The 14,664-nt window shown below is 39.0% G+C and overlaps 1 protein-coding gene across 1 annotated transcript; it reads right to left on the reverse strand.

Moving 5' to 3' along the window:
* Window positions 1–405: 405 nt before the first annotated feature.
* Window positions 406–5,655, reverse strand: LOC108934042 (HLA class II histocompatibility antigen, DRB1-12 beta chain-like). The gene is given in 6 exon segments (XM_029260075.1): window positions 406–547; window positions 3,839–3,852; window positions 4,205–4,402; window positions 4,996–5,044; window positions 5,046–5,097; window positions 5,544–5,655. Coding segments are annotated over 6 exon segments (567 nt in total).
* Between the last annotated feature and the right edge of the window lie 9,009 nt (window positions 5,656–14,664).

The following is a 14,664-nucleotide window of genomic DNA, read 5'->3' on the forward strand; positions in this document are numbered from 1 at the left end:
AGCGGTTCTGAAAGTGTGTGTGTATTTTAGCTACTGGCTGGGTCCCACTCTGTGGCAGGTGTAGGAGTGCCTGTTTGGGGTGCCTTGCAAGTCCTGTTTGGGGTGCCTTGCAATGTACTGGCATCCCGTCCTGGGTGTGTCCCCTCCCCCTCTAGCCTTGCACCCTGTGTTACCGGGTTAGGCTACGGCTCGCCACGACCCCACTTGGGACAAGCTGTTCAGAAAGTGTGTATGTGTGTGTATTTCAGCCTCATCTTCATCTTTTGATGTAAAATACTATTTTCTTAAGTATGCAACAAAAATAGCAACTGTTACTTCACTATCCTAATCTACACTATACTAATACTTTTGCTTCTTGCTGTATATTCATTCTTGTCATATGTTTGTAAGCATACAAGTTTTACATCAAGCAATACTAACATAATATTTTAAAACCAGCAAAATCTCACCTGATGACTTCTTTTTGTAGTAAATCACTCCAGCAAGTCTGAGAATCAGTCCCAAAACCAGTCCAGAAGTCCCAATGATTACCTTGTTTCTGTCGGTTCTGAGAGTGTGTTTCACTGATGTATGGATGAGTGACCCAGTGTAAGTAGTGTATCTAGCAGTGTAAGTCACCATGGTGAATAAGGTGTGTGGGCTGATAACACTACATAGAGTTCATTGGAAGTCGCTTTGGAGAAAATTATCTGCTAAATACATGAATGTAATGTAAATGTCCCCATCAGATGTTGAGGGATCTGAAAATTTACATTTACATTTATTCATTTAGCAGATGCTTTTGTCCAAAGTGACGTACATCTCAGCAAAAGTACAATTTATGCACTACATTAAGAGAAAGAGATATAACTGCAGACATATGATGCTCAAGTAAACCTAGTTTGTTACCTACCACTTGCTGCACCGAGGTTCATTGTTGAAAAGTTTGAATCAAGAGTAATTCTGTTACTTTTATTAGGACTAATTTACTTCATGTAATGCCCCTAATTAAACTGACCTAAAGGTTAAATTTTAACAAAAGTTAGAAGAGGATTTATTCAAAACAGGCTCATCTTAAACATGGGCTTGACAATTAAGTGATGTACAGCACTTCAAAAAGCTCAAATTTTGTGGGTTGAATATAAGCTAATGACATTTTAAAAATAATTGAATTTGGTCTGGCAGAAATACGTATTTATATATGTATTTATAAATGCGTTCAGAGTGTCTGAACTGAATGTAATATTTTGAAAGTTTTATTTTCAGGTTTTAGATTTCACAAGAAACTGTCCCATTTCACTATGATCTTTGGGAATTCAGCATAAAAATAAATAGTGTGACAGCATTTTTTCGAACAAATAAACTGACAGTTGTACAGACCTGATCGTGGCCATAATTTCTGATGTATATGTAAATGATTACAAAAATTATAAGAACAAAACGCGGTGCTCATTTTGTCCAACGGTGATTGTTTAATGTTAGTGAATCTAGCATGTTGGCTACCAGCTGCTTGTTGATAAACACTGTTATTAACTTTTCAAAATTGTGTACAATTCAGACTTTAGCATAGTTCTTATTCTTGGTGTTCAATAATATTGAATGGAATGGGGCAAAACAAAAGACTACTGTCACAATACAGCAGATACAGTACCCGACAGAAGTTAAGTATACCTAAGCAATTTCACACAACTTGTATAAGTGGGGAACTGACAGAAGAGTAAAAATCTTTATCTACATCTCCAGAATCACCACAGAAGAAATGAAAAGACACAGTGATTTCCTACTGAAATTTAAAGGGTGCAGTTATTGGGGAAAAAACTGTTTGCTAACTTTTGACTTGTAGAGATTTTATAAAACAAATCCACATGCTCACAGAACTATAACCCTCACTACATGTATGTATCCGCCACTGTCTGCAAACAATTTGGTAGATTTCAACAGGAACTGCAGCTATGATTATTAAATGGAAAAGTGCTGCCATTCTTGATCATCTTAATCATTATGTTTATTATACACGTGAGTTTCCCATACTACACCCACAGCAATTCATTCACTATTAAAATTAGCACTAACTGACACACACACACATTTTTGGAACTGCTTGTCCCATACGGGGTCACGGGGAGCCGGAGCCTAACCCGGCAACACAGGGCGTAAGGCCGGAGGGGGAGGGGACACACCCAGGACGGGACGCCAGTCCGTCGCAAGGCACCCCAAGCGGGACTCGAACCCCAGACCCACTGGAGAGAAGGACTGTGGTCCAACCCACTGCGCCACCGCACCCCCAAAAGCTATATTTAAACAGCAATAATAAATTTCTGTGCATATATGTTTGTCAGGCTCTCTTTTTACACAAATTAGTGATTGTGTTACTACTCTTCCATCCATTTCCATCCAACTGTCTATCCATTTACATCTGAGATGATATGGAGACAACCCTGGGAAACACAGAGCCCATGTTGTAACACAGGGCATGCTCATCGTGGAAACACACATATCACAAGTTCAATGTCACACAAGAAAAATTTTGAGTCATATGTAACAGCACGGCTCTGGAATATCTTACAAAACCCGTTAACACGGGGAGAACTGTCACTCCCCAATTCCAAAATGTGACAAGAGCACAGGTACTGCAGGCATCTTTCCATACAGCTTTCCAGGTTTATGCATGTATTGTATCTGAAATTCTGAGTCTTTGATTATTTATAGCTGTTGCCACAAACTGTCTGACAGCTATAAATATACAATACCTCCTCATACAAAATGGTTCTAAAAATGGATGAATGTTTTAATTCATCATGCTTTTTCGTTATTAATTAAAGGATAGTCATTAACATTTTCACTAGTGGGACAGTCATGGAACATGCACAGAACCTACACATGTTCTAGTATGATTCACTATGCTTTGATAATTGATTTTTCCATAGTTTGCACTGTGTATGCTGTCTTCAAAGCAACAAAGCAAATGTTATATTTACATTGTACATCATACATCTCATAGAAAATACAATTTGTGCATTATATTAGGAGAAAGAAACATAGCTGCAGATGTGTGATTCTTAAGTACAGTGAGTTTGCTTCCACCATATACACCAATGTTCAGCACATGAGTAACTGCATAAAACTTTGAGTGTTGACGAGTTCTGATCACCTTCCTCTTATTTTTTTTTTTTTTTGGGATACAAATAACCATTTACGTACATTACTGAAGAAGCTGCGTAAAGGCTTGTCTGGGCATGATTTTAAAGTTATGGTGAATGAACATTTACACCTTACATGAGTTTAAGAGATCATAGATGAAGTGAGTCTGGAAGAGGTGAGTTTTCAAACCCTTTTTAAATGTGAACAGAGATTCAGTGGTTCTGAGTGAGAGGGGGAGGTCGTTCCACCACAATGGAGCCAGGGCGGGACCACCAAGTGGGCAGATGTGGAAGAGCATAGCAATGTGGTTGAGGTATAGCGGTTGATGAAGTCTTGTAAATAGCTGGGAGCAGTTCTATTGATGCATTTGTAGGCCATAAGACTGTCTTAAATCTGATCTGGGCGACTAAAGAAAGCCAGTGCAGAGAAACAAGTACAGGAGATACATGTGAATGCTTTGGCAAGTCCAACATAACCCATGCAGCAGCGTTCTGTATCAGCTGTAGAGGTTTGATGGCAGAGGAAGGAAGGCCAGACAGGAGAGAGTTGCAGTAGTCCAGACAGGATGTCACCATGGCTTGGACAAGTAGTTGGGCAAAGTCTGTTGTGAGGTAAGGACGGATCCTGCGGATGATATGCAGGATCTATCTGCAGGTCTGGGTTGTAGCTTCTGTGTGCTAAGAGAAAGATAGACTTGAGTCAATCATCATTCCCAGACTCTTGGCTGAGGAGCTACACAATATGAGGGAGTTGTTCAGTTTGATCAAGAGATCAAAGAGGCAGGCCAGCTGGGAGGTATAGCATCTCCCTTTTGATTTGGTTTGTTTTGTTTTACGAATGTTAGAAACTGAATAAATAAATTCATATGACAAAACACAAAGTCTTGTCCATTTGTTCAAATGTGTGGTGAGTATCAATGCTCAAGTAACAAATGAATGTACCCCACCCCCTCCCCCCCAAGACTCCTAAGCTCAATATTAGACAATTGTAAAGGTAGGAGACTCAGTTGTAAAAGGACTGACACTTCTATGTGGTCAGATCTTCAACAAACAATATAACTGCTTTGTTCAATATAATTTATTACCCCATTTGAAGATCCTGGGCTCTGATAGTACCAGTCTCCATCATAGAGCTCTTCAGTGGAAGTCACATCAGTCTTCACCTCCTTCCCATCTCTCAGCCAAGTCAGTTTGATTCCCTTCGGGTAGAAGTTATATGCACTGCACACCAGCATAGTGGAGTGTCTCTGACTGCCTGATTTCACAGATAGAACCTTTACTGAAGGTTGAATTGAAATAGAAAAGAAAATAATTTGCATTTATTCATTTATCTGTTGTCTTTCTCCAAAGCAACTTACTATCTTAAGCTGCCTATAATAATTTACTAATTTATTAAACTGGACAATTTAGTATAAATATGCTGCTCAAAGGTATTACATGAGGTGAGATTCAAACCTAGGTCTTTCAAGTCAAAAAGTGGGGGCTCCCACCAGTATACTATTTACTTTTCCATAAAGAGAGCCCACTATGAGACTTTGATGTATCCTACTTCAGATTCCGAGGTATTGGTTTCCTTATCTCTACTGCAACATTATAAATTTCCATTTCTATATCTCACACAAATATAGTATGCACATACAGTATATCCATATCCAAATAATGCAAATATGGATACAGTGCATATAAATAATTCTAACTGGGAACATTTAATATAAGTTCATGTGTGTTTTATTTTTATACGGTGTGGAACTACTCACCTGTATGCCCAAGTAAGGCCTGTACCCACAGCTCAGCAACGTATTTGCAGTACCCATCCAGGTTGGTGTGCTGTTGGTCTTTCGAGCCATCTTTTTTTGAATTTCTCTGCAACTTATGCTTTGTGTTCCGTGTACCCAAAAAACTTGTTTGCAGTGCTGTTGTATCTTAGAAACTAATTTGTTAAAACTGTACTTGTCAGTAAACTCAAGGTCTTTCAGATCTTGAGAGGTGAAACAGCATTCCCTTTGGCCATGATGGAAATAGCCATCTGTTTAAAAAAATATACATACATATACAGTTTAACTAGCTTTTAATTATACAGACATTTGATGTAATAGTTTATAAATACTTAAACTAGTTATATAGGAGTGTTTAAAGAAGTCTGAGACTTTACTGACTTTTTCTAGCAAAGTTAAGCATTATCTGTAAACTAAAATAAACAGTAACCATAACCATATAGAGTACGTTCAGACCGAGCTATGTGTAAGCTGTACGGGAAAATCACTTAGGGTATGGCATTTCTGTGAAGTTGGCATTTTTTTACAAAAAAATATGTGTTGTGTATGCAGAACTCCGGAAAGTTGGAGTGAATTTGTACATGTTTTGAGTTCTGTTGTTCATTAAAAATAAACCTTAACGTTAACTGTACATTATAGATTTTTTCACTCGTTATGTCGACCGGGGTGAACCAATACCGTTCATTGAACTGCACCAGTTTTTCGATCGTGTTCGACCACAAGATGGACCGGTGAGTGAAGTGGGAGAGGTAAAAGGCCATAGTATTATACAGACTGGAAGCCATAATATCCATATTTTGCACAAAGGAATGAGCCTGATTCCGAGTGTCTGTGGCATTGTAGGGGGGCTGGTGATGTCATGTGCCTTGAAAACAACCTTTAATATCTCCAGAACCAAAGGATATAGAACCGCGGTTTAAACGGCACAAATCATCACAAATGAAGCACAAACTAAACAGCTCAAATTCGAGTGTCTCCAGCATTGTAGGGGGGTTGAGTGACATCACTTCCGGGAAAAAAATAAATTCTAATATGGGTATCTCAAAAAGAGCAAAGGCACAAATTCTAATTTTTACGGCACAAAACAGCACAAACGTAGCACAAACGAATCATGATATTTTCTTCATTTGTACTGTTTGTAGCAGGGCCAGCTTTACGGAGCTTTTTAAGATGAATTCAATATGAATGAAATTTTAGTGAATAGCACACCACCCACTAAAAAGCAACTATATAATAACAAATCTTTAATTTATGAATTTATCATGTAGAGAAAAAAGAAGTTACATTATAATAAAAAGAAAATAATTTGTTCTTATTTTTATGACAAATGTACCATGAAAAAGTGAAACTAGAAAAAAATTTTATGTGTTACACTTTTTTTTGTTATTAATCATGTTTTTGGGTGATTTTGGAAAAACTAAGGATATAATATATGCTGCAACCAAAGTGAATTTCCGGCTGGGATCAAAAAGGTATCATTCATTCTTTGTGAAGGTCACTGGAAAAGTATTTTGTTCTGTCTGGAGAAAAAAAAACGTGTAGATGGCGCAAAATAGCAAACAAGAACTTGACTTGGACTTCTTAATACAAATTGAAAAAGGAAATCTATTTACCTAGCAACCAATGACGTTTTTAGCTTCTTTTTTCTTATTGGCTAAAATGTGTCCTCATTATTGCTTGGAAATTGGGGACTTGTTTTGTACAGGCTCGGTCAGACTTGTTTTGCAGGAGAATTTTTCCAGATAAGAATGACTGATGGTACAACTGAGTTGTGTTGATATTAGTCTAAATGTAATAGTTAAAAATTGACTTATTTAAATGTATTTGTCATACCTTTTGAATTCCTTTCTGTTTTGAAAAAAAAAACTTAGCCACTACTTCATCATGCAGAAGAATCTATCTCTTATGAGCTGTAATGTTGGCTTGTTTAGAATTACTGCACGTTTAATGTTTAAAGCACTTCAGTGACAAAACTTGCTGTGATCTATGGAATGTATGTATGGACTATAGATTCAGTCAGTAGAAAATACAAAGAAATATACTGTAAATCTGTGTTTTTAAACGGACAAAATCAGATCCTTCCTCAGCATCCCTGTATCCAGCCAGGAGTCGAGGCCCCGGTGCTGACTTGTCCTCACTACTGTAACTACTGTACTGTGACTACAGCCAGTAAAGACGTCATGCAGGAACAGGACTAATAGGGGGCTTGGGTGTAAGAAAACACACTGATACTGACTTTACCCTCAAGACAAAAACAAGACATGAATGTGAACAGGTGCACACTAAATGTCTAAAAGCAAAGAAGACGATCCCTACGTATAAGGAGTGTTCAGAGTGAACGGTGACAAAGTGTGAACAGTCCCTTGGTGGAGGAGGGACAGTCTCTGCTCCCAGGGATCATGACATGAACAGAACACTGCTCTATATCTGCTGGTCTGTGGCCCTAGAGACACACAAACCTGTCTTTGGCTTCATACCTTAAAGTGCCAAATGAGACCAGGTTAAAGACCCCATCGACCTTCAGCTCATGTCTGTCTTAAATATTTGGCCTCCCCATTTCAGTTTTTTCTTAATGGATTACTGTGCTTTGATTCATTCATGTCAAACCTCTTAAATTACAACAAAAAAAAAAGTATGTAAAAAGTCAATATCTTCAAAAACTTCACCACTGGTGGCAATGATTCGCAAAGCTCTCCTTGGGCACCGCCAGCTGTTCTATAGGTGGCAAGAGAGACTTTTAATGAACTCGCTGGACTACTGTAACTACTGTACTGTGACTACAGCTAGTAAAGTTGTCAGGCAGGAGCAGGGTGTTCTATAGGTGGTCCTAGACACTTTTAATAAACTCTGGACATTTTCAAGTCTGCTTTTTAAAACTGAGAAGTTCTTTGATGTGATCTATTTCATTGCTTGTTTTTCTTTACCTTCCAGAATCATGTGTGTCCTGAGTATATACTGGAAAAATTGTAGTTTTGCACTTATATTACCATAAACATGTACAGGTTACTTATTTTCATTTAGTTTGAGAAACAATAAGAATGTTTTTGAGAAAAATACCTAATCCTTCCACTCTAGAGTCAAAAAACTTCAGAAAGTTTATTCTTAATTTTCTTAAATAAAAAAACTTTCCAACTAATCAGCTAACAATTGTAGATATCTATATACTGTATATGCTATGTCTATTTGTATTTACTGTGCTGAAATGGCCTGTGATTCTCTGTCTTCACATACAAGGTGTCTGCTCCTAGATCTTGCATCCTATGGACCACCACCATCCTAATCTGTATCAGCAGTTACAGTCAGTGAGTGGATATGAGTGTGAGTGTGTGTGTGTGTGTGTGTGCTGCAATGGGCTAAGTGTGGTTTGTAAAATGTACTAATAAAACTTCTTACAAAACAAAAAGTAAAATATGTTTAGAAGAAGACAATAAAATACAAGATTTGAAATGTTTCGTGCTGTGGCAGCACATCTCAGGGTGTGAATGCTGTAGTTACAGTTTGTAAACTTCTCAGTATCATTTAATATATGAAATTATATTCCACCTAAATACTGTGAGACCTTCTACTTGACAACAGTGTTATCATCAACTTCCCCAATTTCTCATTGGTCAGAATAGCAGCGAAGAAAGATGAAGTTTTCCTGATCCAAATCAGCTGAAACATTAAAGTTACTGTAAAGCTTATATCTGATTTCACATCCTATAATTCCAATCCACTATGTCATGAAATGCTGACAGTATGAACTTCTTACATTTAAGCCAAGCTATTCATTCCCACTAATCGCTGTAAAGTCAAGAAGCCTGTCTGCTTCTTTCACTTTCTCTTCCCCATCTCTCTTCTTAGATGGGAATTTCTTACTATCCACAGGGTTTCAAAAGGTTCCAGGGGATTTTTGGTGCTCTGGTTGTTCCTGATCTTGGCTGTAGAACAATGTCTTTTGCTAATGTTCATTGTTTCATGTATTTATTATCACAATGATATCTAAAAACAAAGCTAAAACAAAAGCAACTGGATTTACATGAGTTTTCTTGAAAATCTTTCACCACTCATCCAAGTGACTTCTTCAGTTCTAAAAGACTGGTGGGAGTTCTTGGTTTTAAACTTGGAACATCTATGGGTGGAGCCCATTTGAGACTCACATGACTGGGAAGAATGCCCCTGGAATATTGGAAAAATTCAGGAGGATTTTCAATAAACACCATATCCCTGTGCACTTCAAGCCCAGCAACACTCTGAGGTAGAAACTTGTTCACCCCAAGGACAAAACACCTAGGCAAAAGCAGTGCAATGTAGTTTATGCAGTTCAGTGCACTGAGGAATGCACAGACCTGCATATTGGCGAAACAAAACAACCCCTTCATAAACGCATGGGTCAACACAGGAGAGCTAGTTCTTCAGGTCAGGACTCAGCAGTCCACCTACACCTGAAGGGCAAGGGACATTCTTTTGAGGATAACAACATACACATTTTAGCCAGAGAAGACAGATGGTTTGAAAGAGGAGTGAAGGAAGCCATCTATGTAAAATTGGAAAACCCCTCACTGAACAGGGGAGGTGGACTGAGACACAATTTATCAACCATATATAATACAGTTTTAGCATCTATCCCCAAAAAGTTTCCCACCCATTTACACCTTGGGTCTGGTGGTTCTGGCCGTTAATGGGTTGTTAAGTACTGCTAATTGTAGAAAAACAGGGTACCACCAAGGTTAATTTCAATAACATCCTCCAATTGGCAGGTGTTTATTGGGTTGTTAACAGACCCCAATCATGTGAATCTCAAATGGGCTCCACCCATAGATGTTCCAAGTTTAAAACCAAAAACTCCCCGCCAGCCTTTTAGAACTGGAAAAGCTACTTGGCTGAGTGGTGAAATGTTTTCAAGAAAACTCATGTAAATCCAGTTGCTTTTGTTTTAGCTTTGTTTTTTTTAGATATGCCATGACCTGGATGATTGAGAATCTTCACAGACATATCACAATGATGTTTCAAAAGTTTGTGAATAGTTCCATTTAAATGTGTAAGTTCAGTGTTACTAACACCAAATCCTTGACTGTTCTTAATGGCAGTTATGTGTCTCTGGGGATCTCTAGGTTGGACAACAGTTCCCTGTGAATGAATAACAGCAGTTCTTCTAACACCAGATCCTGGCCTGTACTCAGTCAAGTCAAGAAAGGCTTTATTGTCACTTGAACCATATATAGCTCGTACAGTGAAACAAAACAATGATCCTCCAGGACATTGGTGCTACTTAAAACAACACAGACCTACTTACACAGGACTACATAAAGTACATGTGTGCAAAACCTGTGCAAACAGTGCAGGACAGTACAGTAATTACTAAAAGAGGACAACTACATTATTATTATATTACTATTTAAACTTTTGGTTTCATTTTTGTATTTAAAGTAATCTGGTCTGTAGTTTCCTTTGGCTCAGTTGTACTGAATGTCTGCTGTGCTGTCATTTTTGTTTCGAGGCTGTATTTATTTCATTTAGCATAGTATGAACTTTGACTTCATTTTGATAAATGACTTTGTCTGGTTCTGGATGGGTTTATTTGTTTTTTTAATGTTTGCATTCATTTTTACACCAGGTTTAACATGTGCTTTATCCTCTTGCTTACCATCGTGTTTGGAGTATAATTTTGTGGCTTCTTCCTGTCCTCTGCCATCACTCTGTTTTAGGAGAATGGCGGCATTACATCGGACAGGCAAAGTGACAAGTTAAAGTTAACCTTTAGGAGCCTAGAGCAGTTTAGGGTAGTGCTGGCAAGGGAAGTTCTGCTATACAGGGGCTCAAGAGATCCTAGGACTGCTGGAGCAGACACTGAGGTGAGGAAAGGAAGAAGTTCAGTGTGTTGTTCACAGTGGGGCAAGCAGAGTCCTGGCTACAGCAGTGTGCTGGTGGAGGCAGTGGAAGCTGGAAAGGTTGGTCTGGGCAGTGTTCCATCATGATGATATAACGAGGTCCAGGGAAAAGAGCGGTACAAGCTGGTGCACACAGCAATGGAGAAAGGTCAAATAATTAGAAATGCAACAACTCCTTGGAGTGTGGTCTAGGTGGAGCAAGTACTTGAAAGGAAGGTCTCGTGTAGAACTATGAAGAACAGAGCCCCATTATGGAAAGTTCTTGATCCAAGCAGTTTACCATTTGCTACCTAGGTGAATCAACCTATACAGTTGGGGAAAACACAGTTTAGGAACATGTCTTTTATCATTGAGACTAATGAGGTGATTAGGTCTTTGATTTATGAAGGGTTTTTCAGGAACACATTACCTCCATGAGGTGGTGAAGATTATACCTATACCACCTTTCAGTAGATTAAACCAGCTTTGTTAATTTAGGACATCAAAACCAAATAGCGGTAAGAACTCCCTGGAAAACTAATTATTGTATTGTTGTTTTTTCTGCTTTATTACAGCCAGCTAACTGCTACAATGAGTGGCAGGTAGTGGTGGTATAGGTCTAGTGGAAGAAGAGTTACAAGCTGATACACGAGGAGATGCACACAGCAATGAAGGAAGAGCAGTTGGCAAGAAATGCAGCAGAAGGAGTGTGGTCTAGGCGGAGCAAGTACTTGAAAGGAAGATCTCATATGTAGAACTATGGAGAGCAGGGCACCATCATAGCAAGTTCTTGATGTAGGCAGTTTACTATTTGCTACATAGCTGATTCAACCGATACAGCTGGGGAAAAGCTGACACAGTTGGGGCTCAGGAACAAATCTTTTGTCATTGAAACTAATGAGGGGATTACGTCTTTGATTTATGAAGTGTTTTTCAGGAACGCATTACCTCCATAAGGTTGTGAAGTCTATACCTATAACTCCTTGCAATAGATTAAACCGGTTTTTCTGATAAAAATATAACATTAACCAAATAAATACATTGTCTGAACCACTTGTCCCATATGGGGTACTGGAGCCTAACCTGGCTACACAGGGCGTAGGGCTGGAGGGGGAGGGGACACACCCAGGATGAGACACCAGTCCATCGCAAGACACCCCAAGCTGGATTCGAACCCCAGACCCACAGGAGAGCAGGACCCGATCCAACATACTGCACCGCCATGCCCCACTCCCCACCAAATAAATAGAAATGTTGTAAAACATGACCATCTGTTTATGAGCTTTGTAGTGTAGTGGTTAGCATTCCTCCCTTTGGACCCACAGGTTATGGGTCTGAGTCTCACCTCTGGCTGTAGTACCCTTGAGCAGTGTACTTACCCTAAATTGCTCCAGTAAAAATGATACAGCTGTATAAATGGGTAAGTAACTGTAGGTAGATTAACACTGTAAATTGCTTTGGAGAGAATCATCAGGTAAATCTAGTCACATTCTATAAACTTGCTTTACTCAGCAGTCTCACTGATTTGATATTTACCTAGAAAGCTGTTAATTTTGGACATCAAGACCAGATAGCAGCAAGCATTTCCTGGAAAACTAGTTATTGTATTGCTGTATTGCTACTTTATTACAGCTAGTTAACTGCTGCAGTGAGTGGCAGGTAGTGGTGGTGCATGGGTTCACATCACACCCAGTGATGCTAGTTCTCCAACTCCTCCACAGGGTGATGCCTGGGTCACTGTCAGACAGATCTTAGAGCTCTAAGATTAGACCCCCTGTAAACCAGCAACACATTCGGACACCAATGAAGTTTGAAGTTCTCAACAGCATGCCTATTAACATAGTGCTCATATTTGGCAATTTCAATTAGGAATGTTACAGTCCTAAACCATTATCCCCTAGTTGTGATCGCAAAATTCTCTCCAAGAAGTTCCAAAAATTGTGGTTCATCTGAAGTTATTGAAGTTACTGAACAACAAAATCTTGACAGGCAGCAAGGTGACAGCAAAAATTGTACTGATACCTCACAACTGAGTCTGTGTGGAGTTCCTATGGTTGCTCTGTGTCTATATGGGTTTCCTCCAAGTTCCAAAATTTGTGGTTCATTTGAAGTTATTGAAGTTAGGCAGCAGGGTGACACAACAAGTTGTACTGATACAACCGAGTCTGTGTGCAGTTCCTCTGTTTGCTCTGTGTTTGCTCTGTGTCTATGTGGGTTTCCTCAGGTGCTCCAGTTTCCTCCCACCGTCTAAAGAAATACAGTTAAGGTGTATCAGACACCCTATGCTGCCCCTGGCATGTAACTGTGTGTGATTGTGTGGCTACCCCATGATGGACTGGTGTCCTTTTCAAAGTGGGCCCCCCTCAGCCCCAAGTGATTCAAGGACAGACCCCAGATTGTTGTGACCCTAACCAGGACAAGTGGTTAACAAAGCCGAGTGAAGGAATGAGTGAATGAAACCTTCATCTCTATTGTCCATGCTGATGCCAACAATCAAAAGTATCTCAGACTATAAATTCTTCTTTCAATCATTTATTTACACTTGCATTCACATTGATAATAAGATTTATAAATTTAACAGATACTTTTCTCCAAAGCAATGTACATCTCAGAACAATACAAAGAGTGTATTACATCAAGTGAAGGAAAGTTTTGGATACAGACATGATTATTGAGTACAGTTGTACAAAAAAAGTCAGAAATGTAATTGCCTGCTGTGGAAAAAATAAGTACACCCACTGGCTTCAACAGCTGGTGTTACACCCTTTGATAGAAAACACGTCTTTAGATGTCTTGCAATTGTCTAAGACTTAGCCATTCCATAACCTCCATTTCTTCCTTTTATCCATTTTGTGTGGATTTGTTTGAGCGGTTTGGGTCACTGGTTTGTCCCAGGTGTCACTTTCTTTTCAGTTTCAGCCTTTGGACATGGTTGGCAAGCCATAATGTTTCCACAGTCATGCTACACAGTGGGTATAGAGTGTTTTTTATTCAATGGCAGTTTTTGGTTTCGCCAAACATATCTACCTTTGTCTCATCCACCAAGAGCAAACTAAGTTGCTATAATGTCATCACAGTGTAATTACTGGTTTCCCTAATTTCCTATTGGTCTGTATACATTACTTGTATAATAAAGGGAGACTCCCCGGTGAAAATCAGTTGAACACAGCCTGTTGTTTACCTAATGTTTGTTTGATAGCACACAACGCCAATGCAGCATGCAGTGAAATTCTTACACTAAGAGGTAACTTGGGAAACTAAGATACTGTAAAGCTTAATCTTACTTCCAGTGATCATTATTTTTGTCAAGGTGCCTCTTCGCATCTTTCACTTTCTCTTCCCCATCTCTGTTGTTCCTGCCTATGTCTTGCTCACCACTAGGGTTGAAAGGGTTCCAGGGGATTTTTTACTGCTTGGTTGTTCCTGATCTTGTTTTGGAAATAATGTGCTTTGTCACTGCTTTTGGTCTGGTGGAGCAGTTAGTTGTTAGAGCTGTTGCTTTGGACTTCAAGGACCTATGTTCAAATTCTACTTCCTTTCGTAGATACACTGAGCAATGTACTTACCTCAAATTTCACCAGTAAAAGTTACTCAATTACCCGCATACATAGACAAGTGTCTTGATAAATAGGTAATGGCTTTCTGTGATTTTGGGTCTTGTTTTTTGAGGCCTGCTTGCCTTCTACTCTGAATTTTGCAGCAGGCTTCATACTCATATATTCTTTAGTGTCCTGTTTGACATCAAGATTGAAATGTACTTTTGTGACCTCTTTTTGTCTTTTATCTTCAGGTTATTTTAGGAGAATGTCAATCACTCTTCAACCATTCCTCAACCACTGTTACACCCTTGAACAATTCTTCTGCTGTTTGCGGTGATGGGAATTCTCATGATAATCATTTTCTTGGGGTGACATTTGGCTT

This window comes from Scleropages formosus, chromosome 18 (assembly GCF_900964775.1).
Source record: "Scleropages formosus chromosome 18, fSclFor1.1, whole genome shotgun sequence".
Classification (NCBI taxonomy): Eukaryota; Metazoa; Chordata; class Actinopteri; order Osteoglossiformes; family Osteoglossidae; genus Scleropages; species Scleropages formosus.